This window comes from Ochotona curzoniae, unplaced genomic scaffold, assembly GCF_017591425.1.
Source record: "Ochotona curzoniae isolate NIBS_2020 unplaced genomic scaffold, NIBS_Ocur_1.0 scaffold_4506, whole genome shotgun sequence".
NCBI classification, from domain to species: domain Eukaryota; kingdom Metazoa; phylum Chordata; class Mammalia; order Lagomorpha; family Ochotonidae; genus Ochotona; species Ochotona curzoniae.
The window spans coordinates 6,286,003-6,299,336 of NW_024467119.1; the positions used below are offsets into that span (position 1 = coordinate 6,286,003).

General features: G+C 52.1%; 1 protein-coding gene across 1 annotated transcript in view; it reads right to left on the reverse strand.

Annotated features, from left to right (window-relative positions):
* Positions 1-5,694: 5,694 nt before the first annotated feature.
* The window catches only part of CLOCK (clock circadian regulator), an 85,085-nt gene continuing 77,445 nt past the window's right edge, over positions 5,695-13,334 (reverse strand). The window contains exons 20-24 of the mRNA XM_040966552.1: positions 13,168-13,320; positions 12,016-12,225; positions 11,189-11,391; positions 8,169-8,427; positions 5,695-6,056 (exon numbers count right to left, since the gene is read on the reverse strand). Coding sequence (XP_040822486.1) covers positions 5,883-6,056; positions 8,169-8,427; positions 11,189-11,391; positions 12,016-12,225; positions 13,168-13,320 — 999 coding nt within the window. The 3' untranslated portion in view covers positions 5,695-5,882. The remainder of the gene's footprint in view (positions 6,057-8,168; positions 8,428-11,188; positions 11,392-12,015; positions 12,226-13,167; positions 13,321-13,334) is intronic.

The following is a 13,334-nucleotide window of genomic DNA, read 5'->3' on the forward strand; positions in this document are numbered from 1 at the left end:
GTTGTCGTTTGGCCTGATGGCAGCCAGGCTTGTGTGGCAGCCCCGCCCTGAGGTGTGAGGGGAGCTCAGCTGGGTACGTGTGCAAGCAGTCCTACCAGTGCCCTGCCCCACCCGGCCGGGCCTGGCCACTCTACCCCAGCCAGCGTCCCTTGGACGCACCTGAGCTGTGGCAGTGTGGGGTCACCAGGGCCTGGGGGTGGCCAGCGGGACTCAGTGAGAGCACGCAGTAGCCTCCATCCACGGAGTAAGGACGAGGGACGGTGTCCCAAGGAGCTGAAGCTCTTCCAGGCAACTTCCCACTGGGGCTTGCACCCACTGCACTCAGTGACACAGAGCGGGGCCAGCGCGGGGGAGGCCGCAGCCCCGAGGGCCAGGATGAGGAGGACGCCTGAGAAGTGATTTACACACCACTGTCCGACAGAAGACAGGAAAATGCCACTGAGAGCAATTTTAAAATATTTAATAGTCTCTTTAAAATCCAAAATATGTGATTCTTACAAGTTATGTGCCACATAAAGCAGGTGTCATTTTTTGAGAAATGCAGGTGATGCTGGAAAACATAGCACTGAGGTATTTTTTATTTTTAAAATTGAGGGAAACAAAGTCTGGATCTAATTTTTTTTAAACATTTACAAAAGAAAGACAATGCTGCCGGCTTGGCTCTGTTGCTATGGTTTTGGGGTCCAAGTACATTACACAAGCATCCTGGTGGTCCATGGGCCTGGACAAGCACGGAGCACGAGGCCTGGGTGGAGGTAGGCTAGGACACTGACCAGCTTCTCGGGGACACCTGTGGGTAACGGGCAGGACCAACCGAGGACACCCTAGGAGAATGGCTAATGTTGGAGACAGTGCTGAGGCTACAGACGGCTCGTGGACACCAGGCCCTCACGTAGCACCGTTGAGACCACTCGGCCCCCCTCGGGCTTGTAGGCAGTGGAGGACAGGGCAGAAGACAAGGCAGGAAAAGTCTCTGCCTCTTTTCTGAAGGTTGGTTTGGATTCACTGCAGTGCCCGCTCCAGGATAAAGATGGGTTAGCCACGGACAGTCCCACCCTCTGGGGAATCAGAGCAGCTACAGCTTTTTAAATTCAAAACCAAGTACCAAGCGGTAAGGACAGCAATATTGAGAATAACACATTACGAACCACACAGAAACAGAGGCTCTGGTATACGGTCATACCGAGTGACGCTAACAGTGGAAATCCACCACAGGAACCCTCTCTGCGTGGTCAGTCCTGACAGGCGAGTGCACAGCCTGTCACAGCCGAGGCCCTGCCCCTCCGGAAGCCACAGGAAAAGGGTTTAAATCACAACTACTCTAGGTGACACATTGTTTAATGAAGGACATCTGACCTGTTTTTTGTTTTTTTGTTTTTTTTTTTTTGCTTGAAAATGATTGTCTAGTTACATAACATCAGCATGAAGAGTAGAGCTCTTCACACACCACCTTGGTACTGACACAAGCAGTGCCGACAGTGAACACGGACCAGCTCAGCCCAACCTCAGACATGCCCAACACTCACACAGTTTCTGCAAGCAGAGTCTGTTCCCTGACAGTTGAGCAGCACACACTTGGAACTGTCTTGGACTTAACCCTGCAAACTCACTGGATCCAGCATCCGGTGTGTGGCTGCTGTGCTGACGCCTCTCCCGGGGAGCCCTGTGAGGGAGGGCTCCATGTTGGGGGGGCAAGGCTACACAGGGGAGGCTTGCTAGCCAGTGTTCAGGGTGGACTATTGTCCCTGTTTAGGGTTGGGCTGGTGACAGTCATTAGAAGATGCTGACAGCTTCATTACCACTTTCCAAATGAGCTGAACAGGCTGCATGGCTGGCTCCGGGAGGGCACCTGCCAGCCGCCCGGCAGGTGAAGCAAGCAGAGGTTGGGCTAAAGGAAGCAGACTTGAAGGGAGTTAGCTTCTAAGAACTTCGTTCAAAGGAGTTGAAAGCAGGAAGGTCGTGCCGGGGCGTGCAGCCCCCCACTGCCATCCTGCAGTGAGACTGCATCCCAAGCGAAAGATCCCACAGACACAACACTGAAATCACTCTGAAAACAACGCAGAGGAACTTAGAAATATAAATAAATACACTAAGCCATCTAGTTAAGAAACCCAGGGACCTGTTTTCAAAGCCAGTTGCTTCGTTCAGTCCTTCCGAAACGTCTCCATAAATACTATGTCGATTGTCACTTGTACAGCACCTCAGTGTTTGCTGGTGGCAGGGACGGGTGGTGTTAGTGGCATCTTCAGAAGCCGTGGCCTGTGGTGCCGAAGAATGCTTCCCTGGGAGAATCCTGGGCTGCTTCCAACACAACCTTATTGTGAAACATTCAAAACCCACAAAGTAGCATTTTTGCTAAGGAGAAGGGAGGAATGTAGTGTTGAGTCGGGCATGAGCTGGGGAGGACCGGCACAGCTGTCACATGCAAGAAAGAGGTCGCATTTTTAAATGTCCAGATCAGTTTCGTTTTTTTGTGGGCTGTTCAACACTTTTAAGTATCCTGAATTCATAACTATTCTGACAATTTATCTCCATGATTATACTTCAACCGAAATAATCTTTTTCTCAGTCATGTGTATGTGCAAAAATGTTACAAGAGCAATTCAATGGAAATGCTGAAATGGCAAGCAAGTATTTCGGGGCAGGCTTGAAACACTGCAGATCCCCTTTGGGAACACTGCCGGCCACCGCGTGCGGACATGACTGGCTCCATGGCCTCTGCAGGGGCCCTGCCTGTGCTTGCCTGGCAGCGAGCAGCTGTGGCCACTGAGCACTCCCACCACGTCCATGAGCCAAAGGCTGATGCACACTTGGCTCTTGGCCCACGGCCAGGCACCTGCCGTGGCTTCCTGCCCTGGGTTTGCTCAGACGTGGCCCTCTGGTGGCTTCACCAACAGACCATCTGGGGATCCTTTGGAAAAGGTTAATACCTAAGAGAATCAACTCTGGCAGAAGGGGTAATTGCAATAAAGTGCTTGTTGCATCTCACAACGCTTTCCGACCACGGTTCCCGAGTATGTGCTTGGCTTCCAGACAGGCTCCCCGGGCAGGCTGCCCCTGCCCCGCCCCTGCAGCAGCACAGCAGCACTGGTTTTGGTAGGCGGACAATAGGCACGTTACCTTTGGGGAGGCGGCTCTAGGAGCGCCACGGCGAGCCGCAAAGGAAGTTAGAAAAGTGGGGGGCCTGCAGAGGGGGCATCCCCCCACACTCCTAGTTCTATGCAAATATATTAAATATGCTATAAAAATAGTCAACTCTTTTCCTCTGCAATAACTTCAGAAGCTCCTTTATAGGAACGCTCACCCAAACCAAACCAACTCCAAGTTTCCAGTCTCTGCGGTTGGCAGGTGCCTGTGGCTGTCCCTGTGCCACCACTGCCAAGTGCCCTGGAGCCCTGGCCAGCCTCACTTGGTGACCACAGCACCCAGGGTTCACGGCCTCCCGCATGCTGGAAAGGCTACAGGCTTGAATGGGTTTCACACAAATGCTCATCAAACTTACAGTCACCGAAGACACACAAGCAGACACACCAGTCACAAGCTACCTGCACTGGATGTGGCCCAGGAAGGCTGCGAAGCACGCTGCGCCACCGCAAGCCCAGGGAGGCCCCAGCTCAGGCACCCCTTCTAAGGCTTCATGGACAAGACCCCACCCCACTGTGGCAAGGCCACACGCACCCTGTGGCACTGGGCACTGGCTGACTCGGGACATAAAGCCACTGGCACGCTCTCACTTCAGGTACGTCCCAGGACTTGAGGGGAGCAGGCAGTGCATCACCGCAGCACGCAGGGCTGGCTCCTGGACAAGCCTTGCATGACGGGACGCTGCTTTCCAGTTGGTGTCCCCATAGTCCAGGCTCGGGCTGCAGATGTGGCTGAGGAGCAGGCTGGTCAGCCCTGGGCGCCGCATGCTCGGGCGTGGAGTAGCGCAGGTGCTGTCCTGCGTGCTCATCTCTTGCACCCAAGTAGCGGATGCCTGCGCTGCCCGGACCCGTGAGGCACGGGGCTGAGCCCGCCGTCACTGTGTCTGCCTCCACCACTGTAGTGCCCACAGTGCCAGTGCTCTGGCTGGCTTCCTCAGCACTGCCTCTTCTCGGCCAGTGGGCCGGGTGGCAGGGAGCTGAGGCCGCAGTCGGCAAGCAGGTGAGCATTCTCTGGCTCAGAACCTCGGCTTTGCTGCATGCTGGCCTCCAAGGTCAACTCGAATTTCTCACCTGGTTGTCTTTCCTCTCCTCTCCAAATTTTTCATATGTCAATACATTTTCCATTAACCTTTTTTTATACTTGCGAATTCCAGTATTAGTACCACAAATGCTGCAGAAAGCTCTGTAAAACATGTAGCTTGTGTCAGAATTCATCACCTTTGAAACACCAACTTGCCAGAGGACTCCTTGGTCCCCACCAGGACAGCACGGGTGACACGACGTAAGGTGTGCAGAGTGAGATGACGCCAGTGCCCAGCCCACCCCCCATGCCCTGGGCAGGAAAAGCAGGAACCCATCGCGCCAACAGCTGCTGCTCGTTCAGCCTAAAGGGAGATGCTAAGTTAGGGACCAACTTGGGACTCACACAATGAGCTGTGACAGTATCAGGCTGTCACCTTTGATTTCTACAGTGACATGAAACTCCACCCCAGAAATGTCCAGCAGTCCCCAGAGGCACACAGCTAAAAAGCAGGACCTGCACACCCTCACGCTGTTGAAAACGGACCAAGGTTCCCACCTGGCCGTTGATGCTGCAGCCAGCTCAAGTGGCAAGTCAGGCATCACGTAAGGGTGAGACAAGGCACTATGGGTTCCCTCATAACCTGAATCATCTCTGACACAAAGAAGCATCGGAACTGTGAAAGATAATAAAAAGACTCCAACAAATCCAAAAAGTTAAAATTCCCACCACTGAGAATGTTAAAAAGTGCCTAAAATATTTTGTGTGCAAATTTCACTCCTATAACTGAAACATTCTTGAAATTACTTTCAGGCTCGTTGAAAACCATTTACATAAATATTTCCAACTATGAAATATATCAAAATATATGATCAAAATTCCCAACCATCTAAAATAAAGCAGTGCAGATCCTATTTTCAAACATAATTGAAAAATAATGAAATGAGGGATATTTCTGAATAACTTGAAAATCCTGTTGTATCAATAATTTAACCTGAAAAAAATCCATTCCCAGCAGCACATTACACCTCACTGAACAAACTGTGACATCACAGCCAAATATGAACAAAAGACGTGTGCCCGGCCAGGCGAGCAGCACGCCAGAGTGCTGTAAACGGGGGGACGGGCCGCGGGTCCTGGCCGCGTCCACACGGGCCGCATGGGCACCGAGGGAGGTGGCGGCTGCAGGGAGAGTGCTTTCATGCAGCATACAAAATGGGTCTGCATTCTCTCATTTTATCCAGACATATACATAATTTTACAGCATCTGTACAGAGAGAATTCACCACACTACATTCTGAAACCAATTACCGTCCCATCATTCTCTGAGAAGGGAGAAGGGCCACGTGGCCCCTTGCCCTCCAGACTACCCTCACGGTGGCAGCCGCAGTGCTCCGTGGCTCTGGCTGACGGGCACAGAGCCATTCAGTCACTGGCGTGGCACGTATGTTTCTGATTGACGGGGCCGTTTCATCGATGAGCTTCTTATCATTTGGCAATATACTCTTTTTCCATCAAGATTTCTGGGCGCTGAAACACTGTCAGGCTTGGCTCTGCCTCTGGGCCCCCCAGTGGCTGGTGTTTGAGGCACATCTGCAGCGCCAGGAGCGCAGGAGCTACAACCCTCAGTCCTGCACCTGCAGAACTGGTCCACAGGTCACAAAGCGACTGTGGGCCACACCCCTTCCCTCACCGACATGTCAGAGGACGCAGGCGTGCTACTGGGGCTGAGCCTTGGAGGGGTCACTCAAGCTGTCGGTCCTGTGCCGGCCCAGCTGCTGCTGCGACTGGTGTTGCTGGTGATGCGCCGGTGGGAAAGTGCTGGGCTGCAGTGGAAATGCGGCCGAGAGGATGAGCTGAGCTGACGGGCTCCCATGGAGCAACCTGGAAGTCTAGAAGAGAAAGAGGTGTGCAGCAGGGCGCCCACACAGCCACTCCAGGGAGCCCTGACCCCACACCGCCGCTTTCCTTCCCTCCACCTCGGAGAAGGCTCGGGAGGCTGCCTCTTAGCACGCATTAGCACTTCTTTTATGGTATTCAGAAAGCAACCTGGGTCTTGAAACAGATTTACAGAAGCCAGAATCTGAGTATCCTGACAAGTCCATGGCACAGAAAGGCTTGAACACGCCTCCTGCACAGGGGTGGGCCTGGCACCTAGGTGGGGCACTGGTCATGAGGCAGCAGTGACGGTGCCTCCAGCAGCTTGGCTCTACGTGATGGTGACACGGCAGCTCCAAGTCCCGGGCACCAAGGCATGAGGCTGGTGACCGGCTCCCTCAGCACAAGTCCTGGCCTGGATTTTTCGTGCCATTTACAAGCAGCCTGATCTTAAGCACATCTGAACTACAAAGGGCCTCATTTTCCCTTACCACATTCTATCTTTGGCATGCGGCCCATGAAAACCTAACTCTACGGTAGAAAACCTAGAGCTTTAAAACCAAAATCCTCCCCCAGCAACACAAACTCTGTAGAGTTCCTAATTTCAAAATGGAGCTGCAGGGGATGCATCCGAGCTGTGCACACAGCACACGTGGGGCCCACGGGCATGTCACCCACAGCGTGTCCGTGGACCACAGGTGTTACACGTGTATCCAAAGGCGTGTGCACGCACCCACAGATGTGCCAGCAGGATGTGCCACAAAGCTTTGCCAAGGGCCTTGGCAGCTTCCTCTGTAACCGTGACAAGCCTGGGCAAGGCGATCCATCCCGGGCATCTGCTGAATCTCAAGGATTCTTACCTGAGGTCCCTCTTAGAACTAGGCTATCACAGGATTGCCAATTTCAGGCTGTGTGTGAGCTACCAACATGTGAGGGCTTTTGTAAACACTCCTGCCTACCTCATATTTCAGGGTCCCATGTCTTTGGGACAATTTTCTGAGATTGTCCATTGTTTTGACTTAAGACTGAGATGTTAAGGCCAGTCTTCTCTTGTTCAAGCATTTGCTGAATTCTCACTGGGTGTTTTTCCTCCACAGTAACTTAGAAATTGTTTTAAATTCTCACTACTTACAGGAATAGCTAACCCAGCGATGTCAGCTGCAGTGCAGGCTTCAAGCTGAATGGACACTGAATCGAGGGCAGCTCTGGCAGTGTCTCAGGCAAGGAGCCTGTCTCCGTTTCTCCAGTCCCAGGCTGAGTCACACACACTGAGCGCAGACTCAAAGGGTGGGAAGCAGAGCCTGTACTTGGGCCAGGGCATGCCACCTGCCACAGGGCCCTTAACCACGAGGCCGTGCGCACGCAGCTGAGGTGAGACCGTCTCCAGTGCAAACCCAGGCAGGCCACATCCTGGCCTGCTCCAGGTGGGCCGGGGGAAGGCCCCGTCCTCAGGGCTGAGCAAAGGTAAGCAGAAAGCTGCCCTCACACCTGAGTAACGTCATTGCTTTAAGTCCATCACTGGTCAGCACACTGGTCCTGTGTGCCACCTAGACGTGTGTTCCGTACGAGGCTCATGAGTTTGAGTGTCAACTCTGTCTGCCAGGTGAAGTGCAGCCAAGTGTGAGTGCTACAGCACAGAGCCATGCTAACAGCAACCTGGCTTACAGAGCACACTCTGCGCCTGCCCAGTATTCCTCCCAATGCAGCTGGAAATCAGAATACAATGTCACCACGAAGACAACTTTTCAGATACAGGAATTCCTGTCACCTTGCCCTGGCAGCAAGGGAGAATGGCAAGAACAGGCCCTCGTCTTCAATCCCAGGAACCAGAGCCAGAGACAGAAAATTGGCTTTTGTTTCTGAGGGAGCTGAGGCAAGCAGGAAGCAGGCCTCCTACTCTGCCCAGCAACTCGGGGCCCAAGAATGCCCACAGAGGGCCCCGAGTCCACGAGACCGAACTGCACAGGAGGCCCACTGGCTCGTGGGGACAAGCCATCCTTCCACATAGGAAATAGTCTTGTACAACAGGCTTTCAGATTTCTCAGTCAGTTCTAACAGCTTCCTGAAAGCTTCTTTCATTGCATGAGGCTAACGTGGCTGGCACAGCTTGGCCGGGGGAGACATACCTGGAGGAACGGCTGCGGGGGCTGCGTCAGCTGTGCTGGAGATGCCTGCTGGACGGCCGGGAGCGGCTGCTCCTGGGAACCTGGTGGAGGCGGCTGTGTCTGCGGTGCGGACAGTGCCTGGGGCGGCTGCTGCTGGGCAGCCAAGGCGGGGTATGCAGTCACCACCTGCCCCATGAGCATGGTACTGGGCACCATGACTGCTCCACATGCCACCGGGGCAGTCACCAATTTGGTCACAAGTTGCTGACCTTGAGAAAATCTGGGAGGAAAGAAAGCAAAGTGGATTCCAAAGTACAGGACGCAGAGCCTGCCCCTGTCTGACAGTGCCCGAGGATAATGCCCGAGGACAGGGCCAGGAGCCACCTGTATCTGACAATGCCAGAGGACAGGGCCAGGAGCCACCTGTGTCTGACAATGCCCGAGGACAGGACCAGGAGCCACCTGTGTCTGACAATGCCCGAGGACAGGACCAGGAGCCACCTGTGTCTGATAATCCCCGAGGACAGGACCAGGAGCCACCTGTGTCTGATAATGCTTTGAGGACAGGGCCAACAGTCTCTGCAAGGCTGTGTTCTCCCATCTCGTTTCAAGGTATTTGTTCTTTTAAAAATTTATTTCTTAGTCATTTAAAACTTAGATGTACAGAGACAGAGAGAAAGGGGGACAAAGGTTGTCCACTCGCTGGCTCACTATGCAGATGGCAGGTAATGGCCAGGCTAAGCCAGGTTGGAGCCAGAAGCCTCATCCAGGTCTCCTATGTGGTGACAGGGTGACAGGGACCCAAACACCTGGGCCATCTTGTATTGTCTCCCCTAGGCATGAGCCCAGAGCTGCACTGGACGCTGAGTGGCTGCTGGTACTGTGGGAGGGGCTCCACCTGCAAAGCTACAGCACTGCCCCTTGTTTGATGCTTTAAAGCCCTTTAGAATGCCAATAAAACAAACACACACTGATAGCAAAACCAACACAATTACTAATGTAAAGGTTTCTTTTTTAATATCATTAAAAAAATCAAGACTCTTAGTTCCCATAAGACACACATATACACATACCAGATAAATTGGACTAGCTCAAGTTAGAAACACTGGCATGGAGCCGCTTCCCTCCTACCCCAGAGGGCCTGGGTTGGAGTGCCAGCTCGCCTGCTGCCTGCTGGTGTGCACCCTGGGCGTCCTGGCACCCATGTGTCAAGCCTGGACGGAGTTCTGGGCAAGCTGTGCCTGTTCTGGCCATTTGGGGACTGCAGAAGCAGACAGAAGACTTCTCCCTCTCTCCTGCTGCTGCGCCACCCCAACCATCCCGCCCTACCATGTCTTCATCTACCATGTCTTCTAGGTAGATGAAAATCAACAAATAAACATCTTAAATATTCTGTCCTGTAAAGGACACTATCAACACAATAAAAAGTTATCACACAGATGGGAGGGGCTATCTGACACAGAACGGATAAAGGACCACAGTTCATCAACACTCCACCCCTCCAAGGACAAGCAACGTCTCCCCAGACAGCCACAAACGTTATACTGGAAATGCAAATAAATCAGAGTGAAAGCCCGTTTCATATCCATAGTAATAAAACAACAACAACAAAAAAGCAAAACCAGAGTCAACAGAAAACAGTCAGCAAGTGCAGTCCCACTGTGCACTGTAGGAATGCAAACTGGCATAGCCCTGATGGAGAACACCAGAAAGGCAACGTCACTGCTAGGGACACATCCAGAAGAAACGCGAGGAGCTCCAGGGGCGCAGGTGCACCCTCGCTCAGAGCAGCTACACTGCCCCCAGCCAAGAGCTGGAAGGAACTCGGGCACACACACTACGGAATCCAGACGGAAGTCCGAGGGACAATGAGACAGGGACAGCAGCAGCCTAAGCAAAAAATAAAAAATAACATTTAAAATATTAGGACTGCAGAGAATCTGTACTTCCAATCCAGCCATGTTTATGGCCTGAGAAAGCTGTGGAAGATGACCCAAGTTCTTGGGCACCTGCACCCGTGTGGCAAACCAGAGGAAATTCCTGGATCCTGGCTTCAGATGAGTTCCAGCCATTGCAGTTATTTGCAGAGTGAATCAGGAAGATTTCTCTGGCTTCCTCTCCTTCTCTGTAACTCTGCCTTTCAAATAAAAATAAATCTTACAGAAAAAGCTTATTAAAAACCAGCATCGTTTCCAAGCAGCTACTTCCCGCCAAGGGAAGTGACGGGGGCTGTTTCCTGCAGAGGCGCAGCACCTGCTCAGGCCCTTGGATTCTGACATCACACATCCAGGTTTGATCTCACCATCCACCTCACTTCCTTTCCCAGTGACAGGCCCTTGGCCAAATCATTTAAAACTGGGGCTGACATTGGAGCAGTGTGTTATGCTACCAGCTGCAGCGCAGGCAGCCCATATAGGCACCAGTCTGCGTCCTGGTTGCTTATGTGCCTGGAAAGCAATGAAAAACATCCCCATGATTAGGCTCCTTGCACTCCCCCGGGAGATGCTGTGAAGCTCCTGGCCCAGCCCTCACCCCTGTGCCCATCTGGGAAGTAAACCAACAGCAGATGGGAGGCCCCTTTCTCTGTAACACTTGTTTGAAAATAAGTATTTTAAAAGATTACCCAAACTCCCCTTTTCTTATGTGGGAAATAAAAGACCTTAATAGATGGGTGTGTGCATATACAACATATGTATTTAAAAAGTAGTACTTATTTGGAAGTCAGAACTACAGAACCGTGCCAACCCTGTGGACCGGGGGCTGCACACCCCCAAGCCTCTGCCACTGCACCAGACTGAAAAGGTCGCGTGTCAGCGACACAGAGCCCGTCCAGCCCTAGACAACGTGGATTCTCCCGTAAAAACCTGGTTGTATATTTCTGATAAACAAAATGTGCTGATACTCTCTCATTATAAAGTCCTTCAATGATGGAAATAGCTTGTGTTTAGATTTCAAACTGAAGAACACGCTCGAGCGACAGAGTAGAAGCTGAGGCCCTCTGAAGCACGCCCAAGCGGAGAACGGCAGGAGCCCCTCACTACCTGATCTGCCTGTCCTGAGTGACGGTGCTGGCTGTGGCACTCCGGGCACTGCTCTGCGGCACGCTTGACGGGATCTGGACCACGCTCCCGGCCGCTGGCTGGGAGATCACCATGGTGTTGTAGAGCGGGGCTGGCAGAGTGCTCTGTGTCTGACCGGGGAGAGAGGCCTGCTGACTGTGCCCGCTCAGCACACCGGGCTGACTCTGCCGGGAAAGAGAAGCCGTTACAGAGATGAAGTGCAATAGCTGTCCGACAAGCCGGCACCTGCTCCTGCTCTAGCAGCTGACAGGCCCAGGGAGCATCCCTGGGGCAATCCAGACAGACGGCACACTGAGTCACAAAGGAAGCACCCCAGAATGCTGTGCTGGAAGGGAAGCCACCAAGTGCGCCCTTCATAGGGATGACACAAAATGCCCGGCGACCAACCGCTGGACAGCTCCCTGTTTTCCGTGTAACATCCTGGACTCATGGAATGCCAACTAACTACGGCTGCTGTTTGGCCTTACGGGTCACTCTGGCAGCGTGCTCAAGAGCTTGCTGTCCCGCCTCTCCTGCGAAGCAGACCTCCTCAACACTCAGAATTCTCTGTAGTTCTAAGAACCTAGTATGACCGTTAAACTAGATCCCCACACACAATGAAACTCATCATATGTCAAAATACTGAAAATGCTTAACGCTGAAATAATTGCACCAAACAGTTAAATCATTGCTGCCCACACACACTCCATGTTCTAGCAATGACTGCTTTAAATTCCGGTCTTCTATGGGACAGAGCTTCCCTTGTGTGGCAGCAATGTGCACGCCCAGCTTGCTGCCCCCAGTGTTACCTGTGCTGATGGATTTTGCAAAGTCTGCTGTGCCAGTAGGTGCTGACTTGTACCAGTATGTCCAGGAGTCATCCCACTCTGAGCCTGGCCAGCAGGAACAACCGGGCCTTGCATATTCACAGGTGCCAGTTGCTGGACGTTTGATGAAGTTCCAGAAGAAAGTTGAACAGACCCAAAATTCAACCCAGGGTTTGACTGTTGCAAAAACATCTTTAAAAAAGATTGTTCAAGTGAGCTTTGCATGTTAAAAACAAATAAAATCATTAAAAGAGCATCAGATGAAGTTTATAAAGTAACAGGACTGAGGTACAGCTGTACTGGTGCGGCCTGTGATACTGGCGTCCCACATGGGTGCCCATTCGAGTCCTGGCTGCTCCATTCCCAGTCCATCTCCCTGGTGATGGCCTGGGAACACCATGGAAGGTGGCCTACATGGGAGATCCAGAAGAAGCTCCTGCCTCAGCCTGGCCCAGCCATCTGAGGAGTAAACCAACAGATGAAAGACCTCTCTGACTTCAACAAACAAACAACAACAACAACAAAAAAAAAAACTTAAAAAGGAAAAAAAGAGCAAGTAATAAGTAAGGAGACTCGTCATTCCAACTGAACAATTAGCAATAAACAATTCCTCAACGACAACCCACTTGGCGCTCATTCCCCCAGCACCCTGGCCCCGTCAAGTTTCCAGTTAGGAAAGTCTACCTGAGGTCCCGCAGAGGCCTGAGGACGGCAAGCCCTGAGGCAGCCAGGACTTAGAACTGCTAATGTCAGGCAGGCTCCCTGCCACATGCCTGTTTTGGAGCATGTCTCCTGCTGGTTGGTCAAGTGACTAAATCAAATCATTACCCACTGGCATCATTCCTAAAACTACCACTGATGACTGGCAGTTAACTAATAAATTCTGTACCTAAATGTACCTCAAGGTTTATGTTAAGTATAACTGTTACATCACAGACTCAAACCTCCTATACAAGATGACTACCTATCTGGAAAAGCGGGGTTGCTCAGAATGAACCACCTGTAAAACTACGTAACATCAGGCTGAGCAGGCCAGGGGTGCTTAACCTCACTTCCATTAAACAAGTCAACCTTCCTAGCAAGCCCAATGTGAGCGGGCTGCTCTGTATACACTCAGAAGTAGCCATCACTTGCCTGGAGCCCTTGGCCATGGACCAGTTGAAGCTGTTCTTGGATTTTTCTTAGTTCTTCCTGTTGCCGATGAATATTTGCCTCTATTATCCGTGTCCTTTGCTCCAACTGGTCTTTCAGATGCTGCATGGCCCCTAGTTGAGCTGAAAACTGAAACTGAAGTTGCACGT